Source organism: Onychostruthus taczanowskii, unplaced genomic scaffold, assembly GCF_017590055.1.
Source record: "Onychostruthus taczanowskii isolate IOZ18803 unplaced genomic scaffold, ASM1759005v1 scaffold43, whole genome shotgun sequence".
NCBI classification, from domain to species: Eukaryota; Metazoa; Chordata; class Aves; order Passeriformes; family Passeridae; genus Onychostruthus; species Onychostruthus taczanowskii.
In genome coordinates this window covers 5,836,636-5,854,769 of record NW_024501792.1, presented here as the reverse complement: position 1 = coordinate 5,854,769, position 18,134 = coordinate 5,836,636, and the positions used below count along the sequence as shown (strand labels likewise).

At 49.6% G+C, this 18,134-nt stretch overlaps 1 protein-coding gene across 1 annotated transcript in view; it reads left to right on the top strand.

The window, feature by feature from the left end:
* Positions 1-2,665: 2,665 nt before the first annotated feature.
* Positions 2,666-18,134, top strand: part of KIRREL3 (kirre like nephrin family adhesion molecule 3) — a 135,070-nt gene continuing 119,601 nt past the window's right edge. Inside the window, exons 1-2 of the mRNA XM_041413746.1 lie at positions 2,666-2,717; positions 7,349-7,426. Of these exons, the coding sequence (XP_041269680.1) occupies positions 2,666-2,717; positions 7,349-7,426 (130 nt within the window). The remainder of the gene's footprint in view (positions 2,718-7,348; positions 7,427-18,134) is intronic.

Below are 18,134 nucleotides of genomic sequence, written 5' to 3'. Positions count from 1 at the left end.
TCCTGGTGGGATAGCACAGATGGTGGTGTGTGCTGGTTTCAGGGCCTGACCTGGGGAAACACTAGGAGAGACTGGGGAATGCACAGGCAGGTGCTTGCCTATTGCTTTAATTTCCCTGGAAGGCTTGTTCCAGCCCTTCCTGCAGCGGCTCACTGCACTGGAACAGAACATTTGAAGACTTGGCTGGAGCAGCAGGCACAATGGGCTGTAGTGAAGTAGATTCATTCCCTGGGAAGCCCTTGGAGTGCAGGTCAGAGGCACCAGCAGGAGAGTTGGTTGAACAACTCAGGGACTTGACAGGAAGGATCTGAGCTCCAGGGCTGCAGCAAGGCCAGGAGCACCAGAGGCACTGAGGTGCCTGAGAGAGCAGCTGCACCTGCATCCTGTGAGACTGTGGAAGGAAACACCGACCCCACACCAGTGGAGCCTTCAGAAGTGTGGTATGGAGGGAGCAGGTGTCTCCCATGGCACTACTAATTGAATTTGGCATCATGGGCAGCCCCACCAGCCTTTTCCAATGCCTGGGTGTGTTTTTTGCCATGATGTGGAATTCTCTGACTGTGTGGGATAACTGACCCAGCTCTTAGCAGAGCAAACATGAGTGGGTTTGATATTCAGTAGTGAAAAAAAATAGATTGTTTCTACATAACCTTTTATTTGGTTTTCTTTCAAATAAAACCCTGTGTGGAAGTTATAACTTTTATAGTAGGAAATACAGCAAAAATACTTTTTCCTGCACATGAAGTGTAGTTAAGCTCTGGAAGTTGCTGCCCCAATGCCTTAACAAAGCATTTTGGCCAATTTGACCAGGGTAAACACATGTCTGTGCACACAAAGCTGTGAAAGCTGTTTGTGTGGAAAGGTTCAAGTACCAGCAGCCACCTTATGCTGGGGTGAATTGTTTTTTTCTACTGCAGCTCCATCAGATTTCTTAACTTCAGGAAAAAGGAAAAAAATAATCCAAAGAATGACTGGATTTGAGGATTGTGAAGATTTTTCTTCACTTGTCAGATGCTCCCCAAATTGGACATGTTTGTGAGAGGTTCAGAAAAAGTGTATCAGCCATGAAGGGCTGGGGAGGAGAGTGGGGAATACAGACAGATTCAGTTCTGAACTTTAGGGACCAAAGGCTCTGTGTTGCCACTAGAGAAAAAAGCCTCTTCAAAACACTCCAGTGCTGAGTTACAACTTGGAGGTGCCTCTTTTCCCTTCATTAGCCAGGGAACACAGGGATATCATTCTCTTTGCTCAGCAGCACAAATCCCTCTTCTTTCTTTCCCCTTCTGCCAGTTGTGTTTCCTGCTAAGAAGCAACTTTTAATTGTCTGGTACCAGGGCAGAGCTTGTTCCTGGGAAAAGCTGCCTCCTGTGTGTTTCTCTGCTCTTCCTCTTGAAGCTTCCAGTGCTGATGCCTTTCAAGGCACCTGGAAAGCTGAATTTCAGTGTACTCCAATATTCAAGGCATGTACCTGTCCAAAATTGTTTGTCCCAAAAAACACCCTCCTGGGTTATGAAGACTCTGATTTTCTACTGGGTTGAAAGAGGCATAGCAAAAATCAGCACATCCAAGCTTTCCTGTCTTTTTCCATTATGGTTTTTAACCCAAAAGAAGTGTTTGAGAGAACTTTTAAGGATCCTCCAGACCTTCACCCTTCAAATTCCCAGTAGGGACAACAGCCCCGGCACTGGTTTCTGCTGTTGCTGTTCCCAAATGCAGGTAGGTGCCTCTCTGGTGGTGTTTAAGGCAAATTTAGGGCTTAACAGAGCTTCTACACAGGGCTTCAATTTTGGGGAGTTTTCTCTCACCATGCAAAGCTGAGCTGTCCTCTCCAAGGTCTTCACCCTGTACAGCAACAAGAGAGGAGACTGGAATGATAAATTCTTCAACCAGACCTGGCTTCTGAGTGAGGACAGTTTTCCACAAGCCCTGTGGATGTCCTTCTCTCCTTCCAGGTCTGTGGGCTGTGGGAAAATAGCCAGTTGTGTTTTCCATCTCGGAGCAATGAGCTGGCAAACATCTCTGCTCCATCTGTTTTCTTTCATTGATGGATTCTTTAAAGTCAGATTGTGGTCCCACAGGGACACACTCAACTAATCCTCTGCTTTTAAGATTTTATTTGTGCAATAAATGGATGACAAGGTGGTTTGCAAGTACATAATACAATAAATGGGTTTATAAATGCAACTTTTTTGCAGAACACTGTAGAATAAAATACAATACCACTCCGGCATTTAACACTGATCTCTGCTTCATTCATATTTCAAATAGTAATGTGCCCATTTTCTCATCTGGGAAGCCTCTTAAGTTTTTTAATACATTTTTATAAATTAACCAGGCACAGATTTAATAATAACGTGCATTTGTATGGCTTTTTTCATCTCTGAAGATCTTGGATTGCTCTGCAGATTTAACAGTGTAATATAGGAATTCTGTGCCAAAGGATCTGTTTGCTCTCTGCCAAATGGCAGCAGGAGTTTGGATTGCTCAGGAATGCTCATGGATACAAACGACATCAAGGGAGGAAGCTTGAACCCAGCACTGATGGCAGTGGAACCTGGAGGGAAAGGTGCTCCATGGCTGCCCAGGGCAGGGTCCTCTGAAGAGGTTACAGGGATGTTTGGGATGGTTCTGAGCCCGGATATCAAAATTATGGAAAACAAAGAAAATGCTCCTTCACCTATTTTTCAAACTTTTGGGATGCAGCATCCTTAGTCACAGTGAAGCCAAGAGCATGGAAAACCTTGGGAGATCAGGCTTTTCTGTCCATACTGCTTCTTTACCAAGGCACCCATGTACAGCAGGAAACTGCATCCACCAGGACAGGAAACTCCTAAGCAGGAGGATGAGGATTCTCCATCAAAATCTCTTCAGTTTGGTCAGGTAGGATCTTCTCTTGCTGGCCAACTGAGGAATGTGTCGAGCTTCTCTCCTTGGAGAATTTCATGCTCTTTGAAGAGCTCCCAGCCAAATTCTTTGCTTCTGGGATCTCCAGGTGAGATAAGGCTTTTCCAGCCCTCTGCCTTGCCCAGTTTCCACATTTTGGTGTCACTGACAGTAGGATATCTACCGTGGAGGTTGCCCATTCCCCATCCCAGAAAGTAGAGTTCAACTCGTGGATATAACATGCAATCAGAAAAAATATTTACAGGTAGCAAATTGCCATCACTGTAGAAGGAAAACATGACAAAATCAAAACGTGATATTTATGTTAATACAAAGTTTTAAAAATTTAATTTTAGAGACCAGCTGTTTCTGCTTCTCTTATAAGAGTTTAATTGGTATATAATAGCATAGTTAATTAAATACAAATCAATAGTTTAAACCAGCTAATTGATATTTAATATGTATGGGAAAATATAACTTAGTTCTAATATCATTAGCTCAATATTAAATAAGCAATGGAATTGCAATTTTGCCTTTACAACGATTATAAAGTTTATAGTTCTTTAATAAACTTGCAATTAGACAGGGTGAGCTGAAAATTATTAAACAGGTATTATTGGGCTATTAAATGTTTATTATCATTCCTGGTGGGATATAGCTACACAATAGTACATATTATGATTATGTTAATAAACCCTTATTACAGCTTTGCAGCTTTAGCCTTTAGTGCATCGGTGATCTGATATTTCCTTCCCTTCCTGAGTGGTGAGGGAAGGAATTGCCCTAAAATTGAGAAAAAAAATCCCATACAATGAAAGAATCGAGGAAAAAGCAGAAGGAATCTGTGGTTTGGGCCAGCACTGAGAGATCTTTCTTCCTAAGTACCTTTTCCCGCTATTTCCCAGGCTGAGGATCCCTTGATCCCTTTCTCAAAGACTCCAAGGTCTGTCTCTTTTAATTGGCTTTTGCTTTGTTGTCACTGGCAATTTGTGGTTTGAAGTTGCTCCTGCTTTACCCAGTGAGTGGCTCTTCTGCCAGTTTGGGGGTGAATTAATGCAGGTACTTCTGAGAGAGTGGAAACCGTGGTTCTGCTGCATGTTTTCCAACCAGGATACCTTAGCTCCCACTTCATCACAGTGTGTGGGATGATCAACTTCAGCTGTAACTACTTTTGAGATGCTGAGAAATTCAATTATCATTGCAAGGAAATGGATGGGATTGATTTGGGGGAGATGGGGACACACAAGGGTTAAAACATTCTGGTTTTGGTGTGTCTCAGCAGCCCCCCTAAAGCCAAGACATTTAAAATGCTGCGTATCTGCTTAACTATTTTAGCTTTAGGTAGCCACTAAAAGCCAAAATGGTGAGACATCCTTAGGCAGCAGAGTCATCTTGAAGTATTTTACCTTTTAAAGGCTCTCTCAAGTATTTAAAGGTGCCTTTAGCTATAAAGATTTTTGCATGTTCTCACAAATTTATGGTATGAATTATTATAATGCAGTGCTTTTGTACAGCTCCTTTCATCATGGGATATCAAAGTGGTTTATAAGTGTTAATTATAGCACCCCTTGGGGAGGCAAACGGGAGACAGGCACCCACAGCAGCCTGCTGAGCCAGGCTCCAGAGAGGCAAGAGCCCACATTTCCTCGGGATCCAGCTCAGCCTGAGCCTCCCGCCCTCCCTGAGGGCTCAGCTGGGCCTGTTGGGCAGCACAGCCATTGCCTGGGGCTGCAGCCCCTGCCCACAACCCCCTTTTGGGAGCTTTCTGCTCACTGCAAGGGGAAGGTGAGAGCTGGACACCTGAGCGGTGGGACTGTCCCAGGACACTGCAGCTCCTGCTGCCCTCAGCACTGCCCTGGCTCGGGTGCTCTGGGGCCACCATCATCAGAAGGAGCTGGAGCTGAGGGGTGAGTCCAGAGGAGATCATGGAGATGCTCCAGCCCTGGAGCCCCTCTGCTCTGGAGCCAGGCTGGCAGAGCTGGGGGGGCTCACCTGGAGAGGAGCAGGCTCCAGGGAGAGCTCAGAGCCCCTCAGGGCCTGAAGGGGCTCCAGGAGAGCTGGAGAGGGACTGGGGACAAGGGATGGAGAGACAGGACACAGGGAATGGCTCCCACTGCCAGAGGGCAGGGATGGATGGGATATTGGGAATTAGGAATTGTTCCCTGTGAGGGGGGGCAGGCCCTGGCACAGGATGCCCTGCCTGGATCCCTGGCAGTGCCCAAGGCCAGGCTGGAGAGGGCTTGGAGCAGCCTGGGACAGTGGAAGGTGTCCCTGTTCATGGCAGGGTCCTTAAGGTCCATTCCCACCCAAACCATTCCATGATCTTGGTGATGTTTGTGCTCATGGTGTGTGCAGGGGTGGCAGGCCCCCTCACCCCAGCTCTGTGTCCAGGAAAACCCAGCCAGCATCCATTCACAGGCCCTCTGTGCACATCTGAGCAAGCAGAGCTGGCTTGCTCAGCTACACTGTGGGCCCTGCTGCCTTGTCTGACACTAATCTAATTGTGTTGTTTTAATTACTTTGATACCTTGGTGCTCGTTGAAGGCTCAATAGCAATCGATGTGGTTTTGTTTTCCTATCAATAAAGACATAAAGGCTCTCACCTGCTTTGCTGGCTCTGCACAGTCGGCCCTGGGGGCTCTGGGCAGGCTCAGGGCTCTGCCAGGCACACAGGGTGTGTGTCCTCACAGGATCCTGCATGGAACCTCCCCCAAGGTCAGCACAGTCTTATCGATCCTCGTTATCAGCCAGGGCTGAGGGAGGCAGCCTGCGCTGGCTGTCCCTGCGGTCTGAGGCACTCAACTCCCTGCAGGCCAGCACCTTTCTGAGTGTTTGTGGCTGTTCACTTCGTGCAGACCATGGTGGAGCACGTTATCTCCATCCTGGAAAGCAAGAGAAGTGGTTTCCACCATCAGACCCGGACAATGGTTGTTCGTTATGCCTTCCTGTTAATTCAAGAAGCCACTGAGAGTTCTATTTGTTGAGTTATCTGCCCTGATCTTTAGACATCTTCACCTCAGTTAGTCACCACCTTTTGTGGCCAATGAAGGAGTTATAAGCACCCCCAAAGACAACATGAAAGCTGGAGTCACATTCTGGAAACATCTGTTTCTCTCCAGGGCATTCCCTCCAGGACAAGGCAGATTTAGGGGAGCAATTAAATTTCAGCTTACTCTGATTATTTCAAGAGACTTGCCTTTGTCTGAGCATCAGCCTCAGTGGATTGGCATGTGTGATTTGTTTTGGTTAGATGCTGATTCCTCCCTGGTGGGAGCCTTAGACCAGGGGCCTCCTGCAAGGTGGAGCCCTGTATAATGCTAGAGGAAGTGCTTTAACTGGGCTTGTGTGTGGCATCAAAAGAAGTCTGTTTTTTTTCTAGGTTTAGGCTCAAACTCTGCCTCATACTGTGCACAAGAGGAGGATATAACCACTCTGCTGGGATGCCGTGGCAGCGAGGACTGCTAGGGAGGGATTCTCTATGTCTGGGTCTATACCCAGGTGGATCTGGGGATCTTCCCTCATCACATCACACTTCCCTCTTCCTCTGGACACAATCCAGATCTGCAATTCAACCCGAAGTTTGCCCCGTGGCACTGAAAGCCAAGCTTGCCAGGCAGGTCCTGCTCCACTCTCCAGCCACCGCTGTGCTCTCCAGCCTCGCGTTCCGCCGCCTTCCCCTCCTGCGAGCGGCACAACTTCCTCGGCAGAGGGGGCTCCGCAGAGTCCACAGCCACATTAAGTAAACATCAAAGGGGCTTTGATCAGCGGGGCTCTGCAGAGCACAGAAGCCCCCGAGGAGCTCTGCAGGTCCGCAGGCAGCATTGGGGACATGGTACCTTAATTTTCTGCACTGTGACACAGGAGAATTTGTTTGAAGAACAAGAGCTCTCTGCCTCTCTGAGATGCGCACGGGGAGAGTGCCTGTGCTCGCAGCCTACTTCTGGAAAAACCCACGCTCAGATCTCTCTGTTTGTTACCAAGAGTCAAAAAGCTCCATTAACAAATCAAGGCATCAAAGGCCTGTGCCTCCTCAGACTCTGGCACACTCCTGCTCATAGGGTCACTTGCTTGCTTCTAAAGAGCAAGATTCCTTAGGCCAGAATTATCTTCCCTACTGAGGCCCATTTCCCGTTTCACTTTGCTCCCCACTAAGGGAGAAAGGGATGAAAGAGTCTTGTTGCAACAAGCTGCTGTGGAAGAAGATGCAGCTCATTCCCTCACTTGGAATGGAGGAGAGCTTAAGGACAGGCAAGGGAGGGGATGCTGTCCCTCCTGTCTTTAGATACAGTCTAGGGGGCCCAGCCAAGCTCAGCTCTGTGAGGCTGACCAAAGACTTCAGTTAGGTGCTCACCTTCCTGGCACTTTTCCTGAAGGGTGTCTCCAGCAGGATTTGCTCCCTGCAGCAGCCCCAGGTGCCTGCTCCTGTCCCCAGCCCAGTCTAACCCCACGCTCTCTTCTCTTGCAGAACTGGGGCTCCCAGGAAGAGGATGCTGCCTAGTACTGGGGTTCATGTACAAGGAGAAGTACCGCAGGATGACTGAAGGTGAGCAGTTCCCTCACCTTCTCTTCTTCTTCCTCTTTAGCAATCTCATTGTGAGGGGCTTCACTTCTGAGGGTGTGCTGAAATCCTGCTTCCCCTTTGATCTCTGGAACATCTTAGAGGGCATGTGGGGAGACCCCTGTGTGAAGCTGCAAGAGAAGAGCAGGAGCTTTGTAGTTCCATACATCCATAACCCACTGTCTTTTCCTACAGAAAGGATTTATCACACAGGAAGCTCTTGCAGCAATTGCTGCATCTACTCTTCTTGTTCTATTTGGGTGGCAGTGGTCACCATGTCACTTCCAGAATCCCAGTTTCCAGTGCCTCTGAACCTCGCAGAGTCACTGTTACATAGCTCTTCAAACTTCTGCTAAAATCTCCCTATTTTATATTCCAGTCATTCCCCAAGTACTTTATGAGCATTGATTAATCCATAGAAATATCATAAATAATTATGAAGCATAATAACTAAACAAAAACTATTTATGTTCAGAAGAACTGCCATCCTTGCTTCTGGTAGCTTCTTTTCCTGGAGCCAGCCCTGGTGCAGCCCCCTCTGATTAATGCTGGATGAGAGAAGGAAGTCCAGAGCCCGGTGAGATGAGAGGGTCTCTAGGATGTGTCACAGAGTTTGGCTTCTGTGAGGTCACTCTGGGAATTGGAAACTTGATCCAAGTGTGGATATAACCCTTTTTGGGGATTCTGATTGAAAATAATTCGGACAAAGGGTGTGATCTCTTGCCCTGCTGCACTTCCTTTTCTGGAAACATCCAAGGGATGGGGCTCTGAGTACCCTGGTCTAGAGGAAGGTTGGGTGACCCTGAAAGGTCCCTTCTAACCCAAACTATTGCATAATTCTTTTTCCCTGCATGGGATGGAGTTTTGCCAGCAGTTAGCTATGGGGGTGTCTGCTCCTGCAGGAAGCTTTTTTCCATGAGAGTAAAAGGTGAGTTTGTTTCCATGAAGTAAAACTCTAATGGAGGCAAGTTTATGGTTCAAATATCAGTTAGAAGATCAAAGGTTCTTTCACATTCCCAGGAGCCCTGATAACATGGGGAAAGTACTTCACAAGGCTTCACCTCATGCTTGTTAATTACCACACACTCTTTAAACATTGATTAGAGGATGTTTTTAATGGGAAGGGGCTGCCCCATGGGACACAAGTGCTGTGAGAAGGTGCAGCCTCCCTCTCGGTACCTTCCTGTCCCTCCAGCCTCTTGGACAGGCTGTCTGTGGTTGTGCCCAGACCCTGGGGATACTCACAGGGTGTTGGAGGCTGACAGGACCCTGGGCATCCTGCCAGTCCTTTGGGATTGCTCTGGTCCCCTGATGGATTCAGAGCCTGCGTCAGCCTACGAAGTGAGCCCCCTTTTCAGGCTGAGCATGGCTTTGTGTGGAGAGAACAAAGAAACATGAAAGGCCAAAAGTAAAGCTTTTGTGAGGGAAAGGGAACAAAGTGTTCCTGCCTGACATGCAGCCAGTTTCTGGCCCCTGCAGGCTGCAGGGCCATTATGTTTAAAGGTACAATCTGCCAAAAACAAAAGTCAGGGGGATTTCCATGGCTACAGAGACCACCTAGGACTTGTGTTTTCATTAGAAGCAGTTACAGATGACAATTTCAGACATCCAGCTTCCCAGGGTTTTGGTGGATTGCAGTACACATCCACACTGTATGGTGTGAGCTGGGGTGGGGTCAGGTGCCTGGTCATCTACAGGAATTTCCTGCCCAAGGTGCCTGAGCCAGACTCTTTGGGCCAGTTCCCTTGCCAGGGTGAGGAGAGAAAGTAGCTCCCCTTTTGTATTTATGCCAAGTGAGAGCTTTTTCTCCCTTTAAAAAGAGGCTGAAGAGCAGCCCTCTTAATAGTTACAAGGGAGCTGAGAGAACTGAAAGCACAGGAAAGCAGTGGGGCAGTGGGATAATATGAGGTGTAGGGTCTCCATCCCAGAGGAAACAGGTAATTGCAGGGACCCTTAGAACCTTCCTGTCATTTACTGGAGACATCTACAATGGCTTGGAGGGAGATAAGCACAAGAGGGGTTGGAAGCCTAGACAGTGTGGAAGAATCATTTTCTGATGGGAAATAATTTCTTAGGTCACATTTCAGGAAGAGGTTCTGCCCTCAGAGGGTGCTGGGCACTGCCCAGGCTGCCCAGGGAATGGGCACGGCCCCGAGGCTGCCAGAGCTCCAGGAGCCTTTGTGTTGCCAGGGTTGCACAGAGTGGGATTGTTGGGGGGTCTGTGCAGGGCCAGGAGTGGGACTGGATGATCCTTGTGGGACCCTTCCAGCTCAGGATATTCTGTGATTCTGTGAACATGGTGGTTTGGGCTGTCCCCACAGAGAAGATCCAGTCTGGATGCACACAGATCTGTTTGGCAAGCTCTCCCAGCAGAGCGAAATAGATCTGGGTTAGAGGGGCCCAGCAAGGGCTTTTGGTGGCATTGTGCTGTTTGTTGACCAGCTGGCAAGGGATGATGTCCATTAGCACAGCTGGCTGCAGATGTGGCTCTTCCCGCTGAGCTGGGCCCCAGGATGAGGAGCCAAGATCGGTGTCCATGGATGTGCCTCATCACGTCAGCTCCATCAGTTCCATCAGCTCCATCAGCTCCTCATCTCAATCTCTGTGTAGTGATCAGACAGGCCCAGGTGCAGTGTTGGAGCCTCTCCCAGCTGTCAGGCACCACATGACAGGCACAGCAAATGCAGTTTGGGCATTGTCCTTGCACTGCTGTGCTGTATCAGGTGCGACCACTTCTCACTTTGTAAAACCCTCAGCAGGAAAAGTCTGGATTTGGGGGTGGAATTTGGCTGGGGAGCAGGAAGGCACAGCTCCAGCGTGGCTGCTCTGTACTCATGTGATTGATGATGAGCTTGTCTCGTGCTGGGCCTGCGCTCTGGTGAGCACTGGGGGCTGTGGGGTGACATGGAGCTGGTGACAGTTGCAGACAGAGGGAGAGGGAGAGCTGTCTGCAATGACGGCCGTGCAATAAAGACACTTTGGAGTTAATCCTCCACCATCTGTCTTCATTCTGCTAATAACCTACTCAATCAGCTGCTGCCAACTGTTTGTTAACATTCAGAAACAGATACATAATGAGGAGGAGCGTGCTGTTAGCTCAGGAGGGGCCGGATTGCTCCTTAGGAACAGCTCTCCCATGGCCACGAGGGTGGAGCAGTGGGAGCCACGGCGGGTGGCCTGCATGTCCCAAGGCACCTGCAGTGCAAGGGAGGTGCTGCTGGGGCTGGAGGTGATGCTGTCAGCTGAGTTACCCTGCTTCTCCCAGGGCTTGTGCCACCCTGATTCAAGGTGATTTTGGAGTAGAAAGATGTTTTCTAGGACATGGGTCACCTTCGTCCCCCAAGAAAAAGGATTTTGAGCTACTCTGAAAATCTGGGCTTGTTCCTCTATTCCCACTTCTCCTTTCTCATGCAATTCTCTCCCCAGGGGCAGGCAAGGGTGTGCTGGAGTATCTCTCTGCTCACCCATCATTGCTTGGTCCTTCCTTGTCCATTCCTGCAGGTCCCAAGCCAGGCTTGCTCTGCTCTCCTCTGCAGTGGTCCAAGGCAGGAATTCAGATGCTGCTCCTGCAGTTTTACTTCTTGTCTCCTGCCTTTGACTACTTGCCAGATCTAACTCGAGTCATTAGCAAGCGTCACTGCAGCAATTATGGCACTTTTTGGCTGCCATTCATAAAGCTACTAACGGGAACGATTAAGCACTGAGAGGTGTCAGCCTTCACCTCCACCACCTGTTCCCACCAGCCACCAGCTGCTGGAAGGTGCCTACAGCAATGTCCCCCCACGCAGGGCAGTGGGGCAGGGCAGCTCCTCTGACCTCCCCTTCCAGACACTTCGCTGACTCTCATGTCCTTACATGTGGAGGGCAGGTGGCATCAACATGGGATGGACACAGCTCTTGGAGTATGAGGGGTGAGCTCCATCCCCATGCCCAGCACAGAGCGGGGAAAAGGACAGAAGGATTTGGTGCAGCATCTTCTCCTCGAGCAGTGAGTGGTTAATGATCTGTGCTGAGGGAAGGACAAACCCTCCTCTTCAGAGGGATGCAAACACTGCCTGCTGTGCCAGGAGGAGGTTGTGCCACAGTTATCTCCGGCAGCAGCCACTCTCCGTTTGTGTCGGGGCTGGGTTGTGCATTCAAGGTGTCTCCATTCACCACACAAAGCACAACAGAACCAGCAGCCTGTGCTGCAGAGCTGCAGCTCCACATAGCAACGAGTGCTCTGTCTTCTGTGTGAGAGGGAGAGCTTGGCAGGTCACCTCTGCTGGGTCAGGGCTGCAGAAATCAGCTCAGGGAAGGGCTGCCCAGATCCTGGATGCATGACTTTTCTTTAAAAGCCACGTGCAGCTGTTGGGCAGCATAAGACAAATATTCACTTTTGGGAGGGTAAAGAGTAAGGCTTTGAAAGTTTTGCAATCTCACCTTGACTCTTCTGTTCTGAAGGTTTGGGATCTTATCTGAAAGCACTAATGGAAAGGACTAAAGGAAGGCTCTGTTCTTTTGTTCATGGACTCCCAAAATGTTAAGAGTTGGAAGGGACCTTAAAAATCATCTGGTCCCAACTTTCCCCTGCCATGTTCAGGGAGACTTCCCACTAGACTTGGATGCTGAAGGACTTGTCCAACCTGGCCCTGGACATTTCTGGGAATGGGGCATCCACAGCCTCCCTGGACAACCTGTACCAGTATGTCTCCACCCTCACAGTGAAGAATTTTCTCCTGACATCTGGTCTAAATTTCCATTTGTACCCATTCCCCCTTTTCCTGTCACTACAGTTCCTGACAGTGTCCCTCTCCAGCTTCTCTGTGGCTCCTTCAGATACTGGAAGGTGCTGTAAGGTCTTCACACAACCCAGTATTCTCCAGGAAGGTGCTCCTGTCCTCTTGTCAAGTTTATGGTCTCCTCTGGCCTTGCTCCAACAGCAAGTTCCTGGGGGCAGGGGGAGGTCCTACAAAGTTGGGATTCATCCTCACACCTCAGACATGGGACAGGGGTGAGTTGGCCCAGAGAGACAGGGACAGTGGTGGCCTAAAGGCAAGGAGAGCCACCAGCCTACTCTGTTTGGGGTCATTCCTGCGTCCATGCAGCCCTCACAGACTGCAGCCTCTAGGGATCAGAGAACCATGGAGTCATACAGTGTTTGGGTTGGAAGGAACCTTCAGGATCACCCAATTCCAGCCTCTGGAAGGTTGATTCTGCCTGCAGAGCTGGGTAGCTGCTCGTGTTCCAGCTCATGTTCCCAGCTCTGGCTTCACATGGTGACCTGCGAGCAGCTCTGCATGGGGTGTTTGTCCTGAGCTTCAGGATGTCTTCAGTCTGCAGCAAGGTTTTGGTGCTGCCAGACATGGGGAGAGAATTGTGTGTGCATATGAAAGCTGGGTTTATGGCTTGTAATTATCTCATACCCATCCTTAGAATAATTATAGCTCCTCCATTATTAATAACTGGAATTCCAGTCCTTGTCATAGATCACAAAATGGAGAGGAAGCTCAATCCAGGGTTTGCATAATGTACCTTGGCCTAAATTGAATAATTGGTAAAATGGTGAAAATTGTTCGTTTTTTCCCCCATTCCTTGGTGCTGGAATTAGTGAGATATTAGTGCAATTAGCCAGTGCTTCCATTTGAGGCTGCAATCATTTGGTTTGTAATTTAGAATAAATGTAAAAGCCCACTTATGCTTCCAAACGGATTATTTGTCCTGTTTAAAAGTATCTAATGGGGTGGCTGTCATCTAAGCAAGATACATTTGACCCATTTCAATTTGTTTCCCTTTTAATCTGCTATCTGTTTTCCTGGATCTTTTTTTAATAAAAACATAAAGAAGAAGCAGGCAAGAGAGACCAAAGAGGGAGAGAATAGAGGCGTTATAGATCCAGAGTTTATCATAAGCCAAAGTAACTTGAAATCAAGGCTGTTAAACTGCAGAAAGCAATAAAAAGAAAACACTATTTGGAATCGTTTAAAGGGCCGAGTGCCTTGTCAATGAAAGGTTGCTCTATTTGACTGCTTCTTAATAGCTTCTCTGAGGCAATCTGCAGCTCCCGCAGGAGCCAGGGCTGCAGCTCCTTCTGCAGCAGCGCTGCTGCGGGGCAGAGCTGGGGTCCCTGGGGAGCTGGGCAGCAGCGCTGAGGTGGAGAAACAAAACACCAAGGAGGACAAAGAGGAAAGGAGATGGATCTGAACACCAAACTGAGTTAAAGTTTTAAAGGATGTCACAAATATTGAAATCCTAGATAATGTGGTGGGCACAGAGCATGGATGCATTGCTGCTTGTAGGGCTGTGGGCAGATGTGTGCCCTTTTCAGTCACAGAATCACAGAATCAAAGAATGGTTTAGCTTGTAAGCGACCTTAATGCTCGTCTCATTCCCCCCCTGCCATGGGCAGGGACACCTCCCACTGTCCCAGGCTGCTCCCAGCCCCATCCAGCCTGGCCTTGGGCACTGCCAGGGATCCAGGGGCAGCCACAGCTGCTCTGGGCCCCCTGTGCCAGAGCCTGCCCACCCTCACAGGGAACAATTCCTAATTCCCAATATCCCATCCAGCCCTGCCCTCTGGCAGTGGGAGCCATTCCCTGTGTCCTGTCCCTCCATCCCTTGTCCCCAGTCCCTCTCCAGCTCTCCTGGAGCCCCTTCAGGCCCTGGCAGGGGCTCTGAGCTCTCCCTGGAGCCTTCTCCTCTCCAGGTGAGCACCCCCAGCTCTGCCAGCCTGGCTCCAGAGCAGAGGGGCTCCAGGGCTGGAGCATCTCCATGACCTCTCTAGAGTCACTCCAGCAGCTCCACATCCCTCTGACGTCCCACCCCTCATCATCCATCCCACCACACCCTTCTGTTTCTCCAGTGGAGAACAGAGGGACTCACAAAATTTTTTCCTCCTGGAGCCTGAGCATCCTTTCTACAATGGTCTGATTGGCAGTTCCTTTCTCTGTCAGGCCCCGTGTTACTGCCTGGAGAGAAACCAGCTGGGCTCTGGGATGGAGTCTCTGCTCTTTTGGGAAAAAATGGCTTGTTCAGAGAAGCTGGCTGTGCCCCTGCTCCAAAAGTCTCTCTGCTTGACCGCCTCTTCTGCTCCCTGCCATAGCTCAAACTGGGTTCAGTGAACCCTTCCTGCCAGGAAAACCTCTGATTAGAGCGTGGCACTGAGGCACAGTGGCATATTTGTGCCACCCATTAACAGCCCAGCAAGGCAGTTGCTGCCTCGGAATTACTTGGATTTATGGGAACACTTAATCTGGATCTTGCAAGTGACTTTTACATCTGCAGCAGCACAGGCTGAGCATGAATCTTCCTGAGCCTCAAGGATAAATAGGACCTAGTCCTCTTATCCCTGTAAAACGTGACCTTTCTCCTCTACCAGATGCCAAAAACCTCAGTGCTGCTGTAGAAGGTCAAACTGCTCTTGGTTCTCTGGCCTGACAGTGGAAAGGGTCTGTCCTTTGGGAGCAGACCTGTGACATGTCACTTGGTTTAGTTCAAACAGTGTTGGCTCTGTTCAGCCTCCTGTGCACACAGCAGAGCTCAACAGCCCAGAAACAGCTCCAACAGCACACCGGCATCTTCCTACAGCCTTGCCCTCTGGGCTTTGTATGGTCTGCTCCCTGGAAATGGGATTTCTGCCAAGCTTTGCTGCAAGCTGCAGGAACCCTGGTGCAAAGGCGGTGGTGGCTCCATTGTCAGCTGATCTCCAGGGCTGGAGACTCCGTTATCAGCTGATCTCCAGCTCCCCGCGGGATGCAGTGGGAACTTTGCATTGCTAAGGCTGCTGTCACTCCCAGTGAAGGTGCCACCCGCCCCGGGGCTCGCAGCTCTGTGATGGGGGTGCTGCCCTCACCCAGCGCTGTCACTCAGCAATTGATTAGGGCCGGCAGCTCAATGAGCTGCATTGAGCCTTTTGTTCTTTATCTGACAATGGCGCTGGGAAGGGAGAGGAGAGTGGATAGAGCCGTTCTCAAGGAGTTGTTAAGGATGCGTTGTTATCTCAGAGGTCGCATTGATATTTCCGTGATGCTTTGTGCGTCTGGGAGCTGAACAAGGCAGGGATGTAAGTGAAACCTGAGGAAAACCAGTGTAGGAGCTGCCTGTGTCTGGTGTCAGGGGGAAACTGTGCCTGGGTTGGGTCAGCTGGAAAACTGGGTAAGGCAGGACCTCTGTGGCCACGAGCCACGTCCTGGTGCGTGCAGCATGCACATTCCTGAGGATGCTGCCGAGGGAAGGATCCCGTGTTACTTTCTGTTTGTTCTCCTTAATTTCCTGCTGCTCTCTGCTCCTTTGGAGAGGGGGAGCAGAGCTGCATCCATGATGTCCCAGTCGTCTAGAGCAGCTGTGGAGCGGCTGAACAACTCTGCTGGTCATAAATCTGATCAAAGCTCAGGAGCTTTACGGTAACAGTGTTGTTGTAGCAGTTAATGGTCGAAGGGTATCATTTTATCTATTGATTTGAGCAGCAGTCCCCTGTGGAAAACTATTGCTGCATGGTCTTAAATAAATGAATACGATCTTTCCTCACTCCCTGAGTACCAGCATCAGACATTTCAGGAGCTGCTTCTCTCACTGTTCAGCCTGCAGGTGTGTGCAGGAAAACCTGGATCCTGTGGAATCTGTGCACTGTTCCCTTGCAGGGACTTCCTTTGGGGAGCACACTAAAAACATTTCAGGAGTCTTAGGCTGGAGAAGGACTCTTCATAAGAGCATGTAGCAGTGGGACAAGAGGAAATGGCCTAAACCTGAAGGAGGACAGGGTTAGGTGGGATACTGGGAGGAAATTCTTCCTTGTGACGGTGCTGAGGCCCTGGCAGAGGGTGCCCAGAGAAGCTGTGGCTGCCCCATCCCTGGAAGTGTTCCAGGCCAGGTTGGATGGGACTTGGAGCAGCCTGGGATACTGGAAGGGGTCCCTGCCCATGGCAGGGGGTGGAACAAGATGGCCTTTAAGGTCCCTCCCAACCAAACCATTCTGGGATTCCATTATTTGTATACATGGATCAATATCTAGGGTGGAATATAGATTATTTCAGCCACTTGAATTCCACTGCCCTCACCATGCCCCTTTAGTTCCTCTCTGGCACTGAAATGGGATGTGCACCTGAGGACTATGGCAAGTTGTTGGTAAAAGCTTGTCCTGTGAACTGCACCTGGAGGATGGCAGAGATAAGGTTGTGGACCTCACCTCACCTTGCCACAGCTGTCTGGACATCTTTTGGTGCTGTGGGCTTTGGGCCAGTTTATTATTAATCAGGAGATGGGGGGACATGAGTGACAGGAGATCCAAGGCTTTTGTTTGGAGATGGCAGCTCTGGCTTTCCCACCTCCACGCTGCTCCAGGCTGTTTCCCCTGGAGCTGTATCTGCTGGTAGTTTTCCCCTCTCTGCAGAGCTGCTGCTGCAGCCTGGGGTCTGTCATTTAGCTTTCCTCCCTCGTGTCCCTCATGGGGACCCTGACAGCAGTGTGATCAGTGACCCCAGTCACACAGCTGACACACAGTCATGGAACTGTTTAGATTGGAAAAGACCCCGAAGATCTCTGAGTCCAACAAATAACCCAGCCCTGCCAGGCCACCACTAAAGGATGTGGTGACCACCACAGTAGAGCAGATCTGGCTCTGCCATTGAGTCAGGTGCTGATGATGCTGTAAATCCCCCTGACATGGACATGATAGCCTGGCTGTGTGGAAGTCTCCAGCTCTCAAGGTATCTGGAAGCCATTGCTTCCAATAAAACAATCCAGATTTTGGTCAGAAAGGGGGAAAGATTGTGACAGCACATCTCTACCCAAGGCTGGAGAAAGGGAGAGCATAATTTCTGCTATTCTGGGGGGCACTTGTGGGGCACAGACACGGCTGCAAGGAGACACCAGGATTGTTCCTGCCTGCTCTGGATCCCCGACCTCCCTCTCCTGGAGACAGCCACGTGCTTTCTGCAGGCAGAGATGGTTTGCTGATGCCCAGACTGGAGCAATGAAGCAGCACCAAGATCCTGTCACTTAGAATATCAATTAAAACAACTGCAGTCTTGTAAGTCCCACCCTGAGACACACTCAGGATCGACAAACAGCCAGGCCTGCCATTGAAATGGCTCTTGAACCAGCACGAGGAAATCTGCTGTGCAATTGTGAGCAGAAACTGGAGTGCTGGAGCACTTCCAGCCCAACAGGCTGTGGGTGGCAGCTAAGACTGGTGTGAAGATGAAACCCTCTGGTGTTCTGGGCACTGGGGAGCCAGTGGTTTTGCTGTGCTTGAAAAAGGCTTAAATAACTCATTTTGAAGCTCCTTCCCCAGGGTTTCCCTGTGTGCCACATAACACCATCCCTGCAGTCCCAACCTGCATCACGAAGCTCCTCTCTTACAGCAGCACTGTGAGGCAGCTCTATTTCACTGCTGTAATGACAAAATGGGATGAAATTGTGTGTTTCAGGCCAGCAAAAAGATCCTGCTTCCATTCCTCAGTGAAGTGGGACTGTGTTGGATTTGACTGAAAGGCACTGCCAAGCACCCAGCAATGCACACAGCTGTGTTTGAGCTGACTTGGTTTTAAACCCTTCTAAAAATCCTTTTTTTGTTGTAAGGAAATAGGGAAATCTGGTTGTGAAGTATCCAGCTGAATGCTGCAAGTCCTGCTTTTCTTGTTTGCCCCAAATTATTTGCTGTATCTGGCCAAAGCCTCCCACCTGTGTTCACTCAATGCAATTGAAGCCTTCAGGT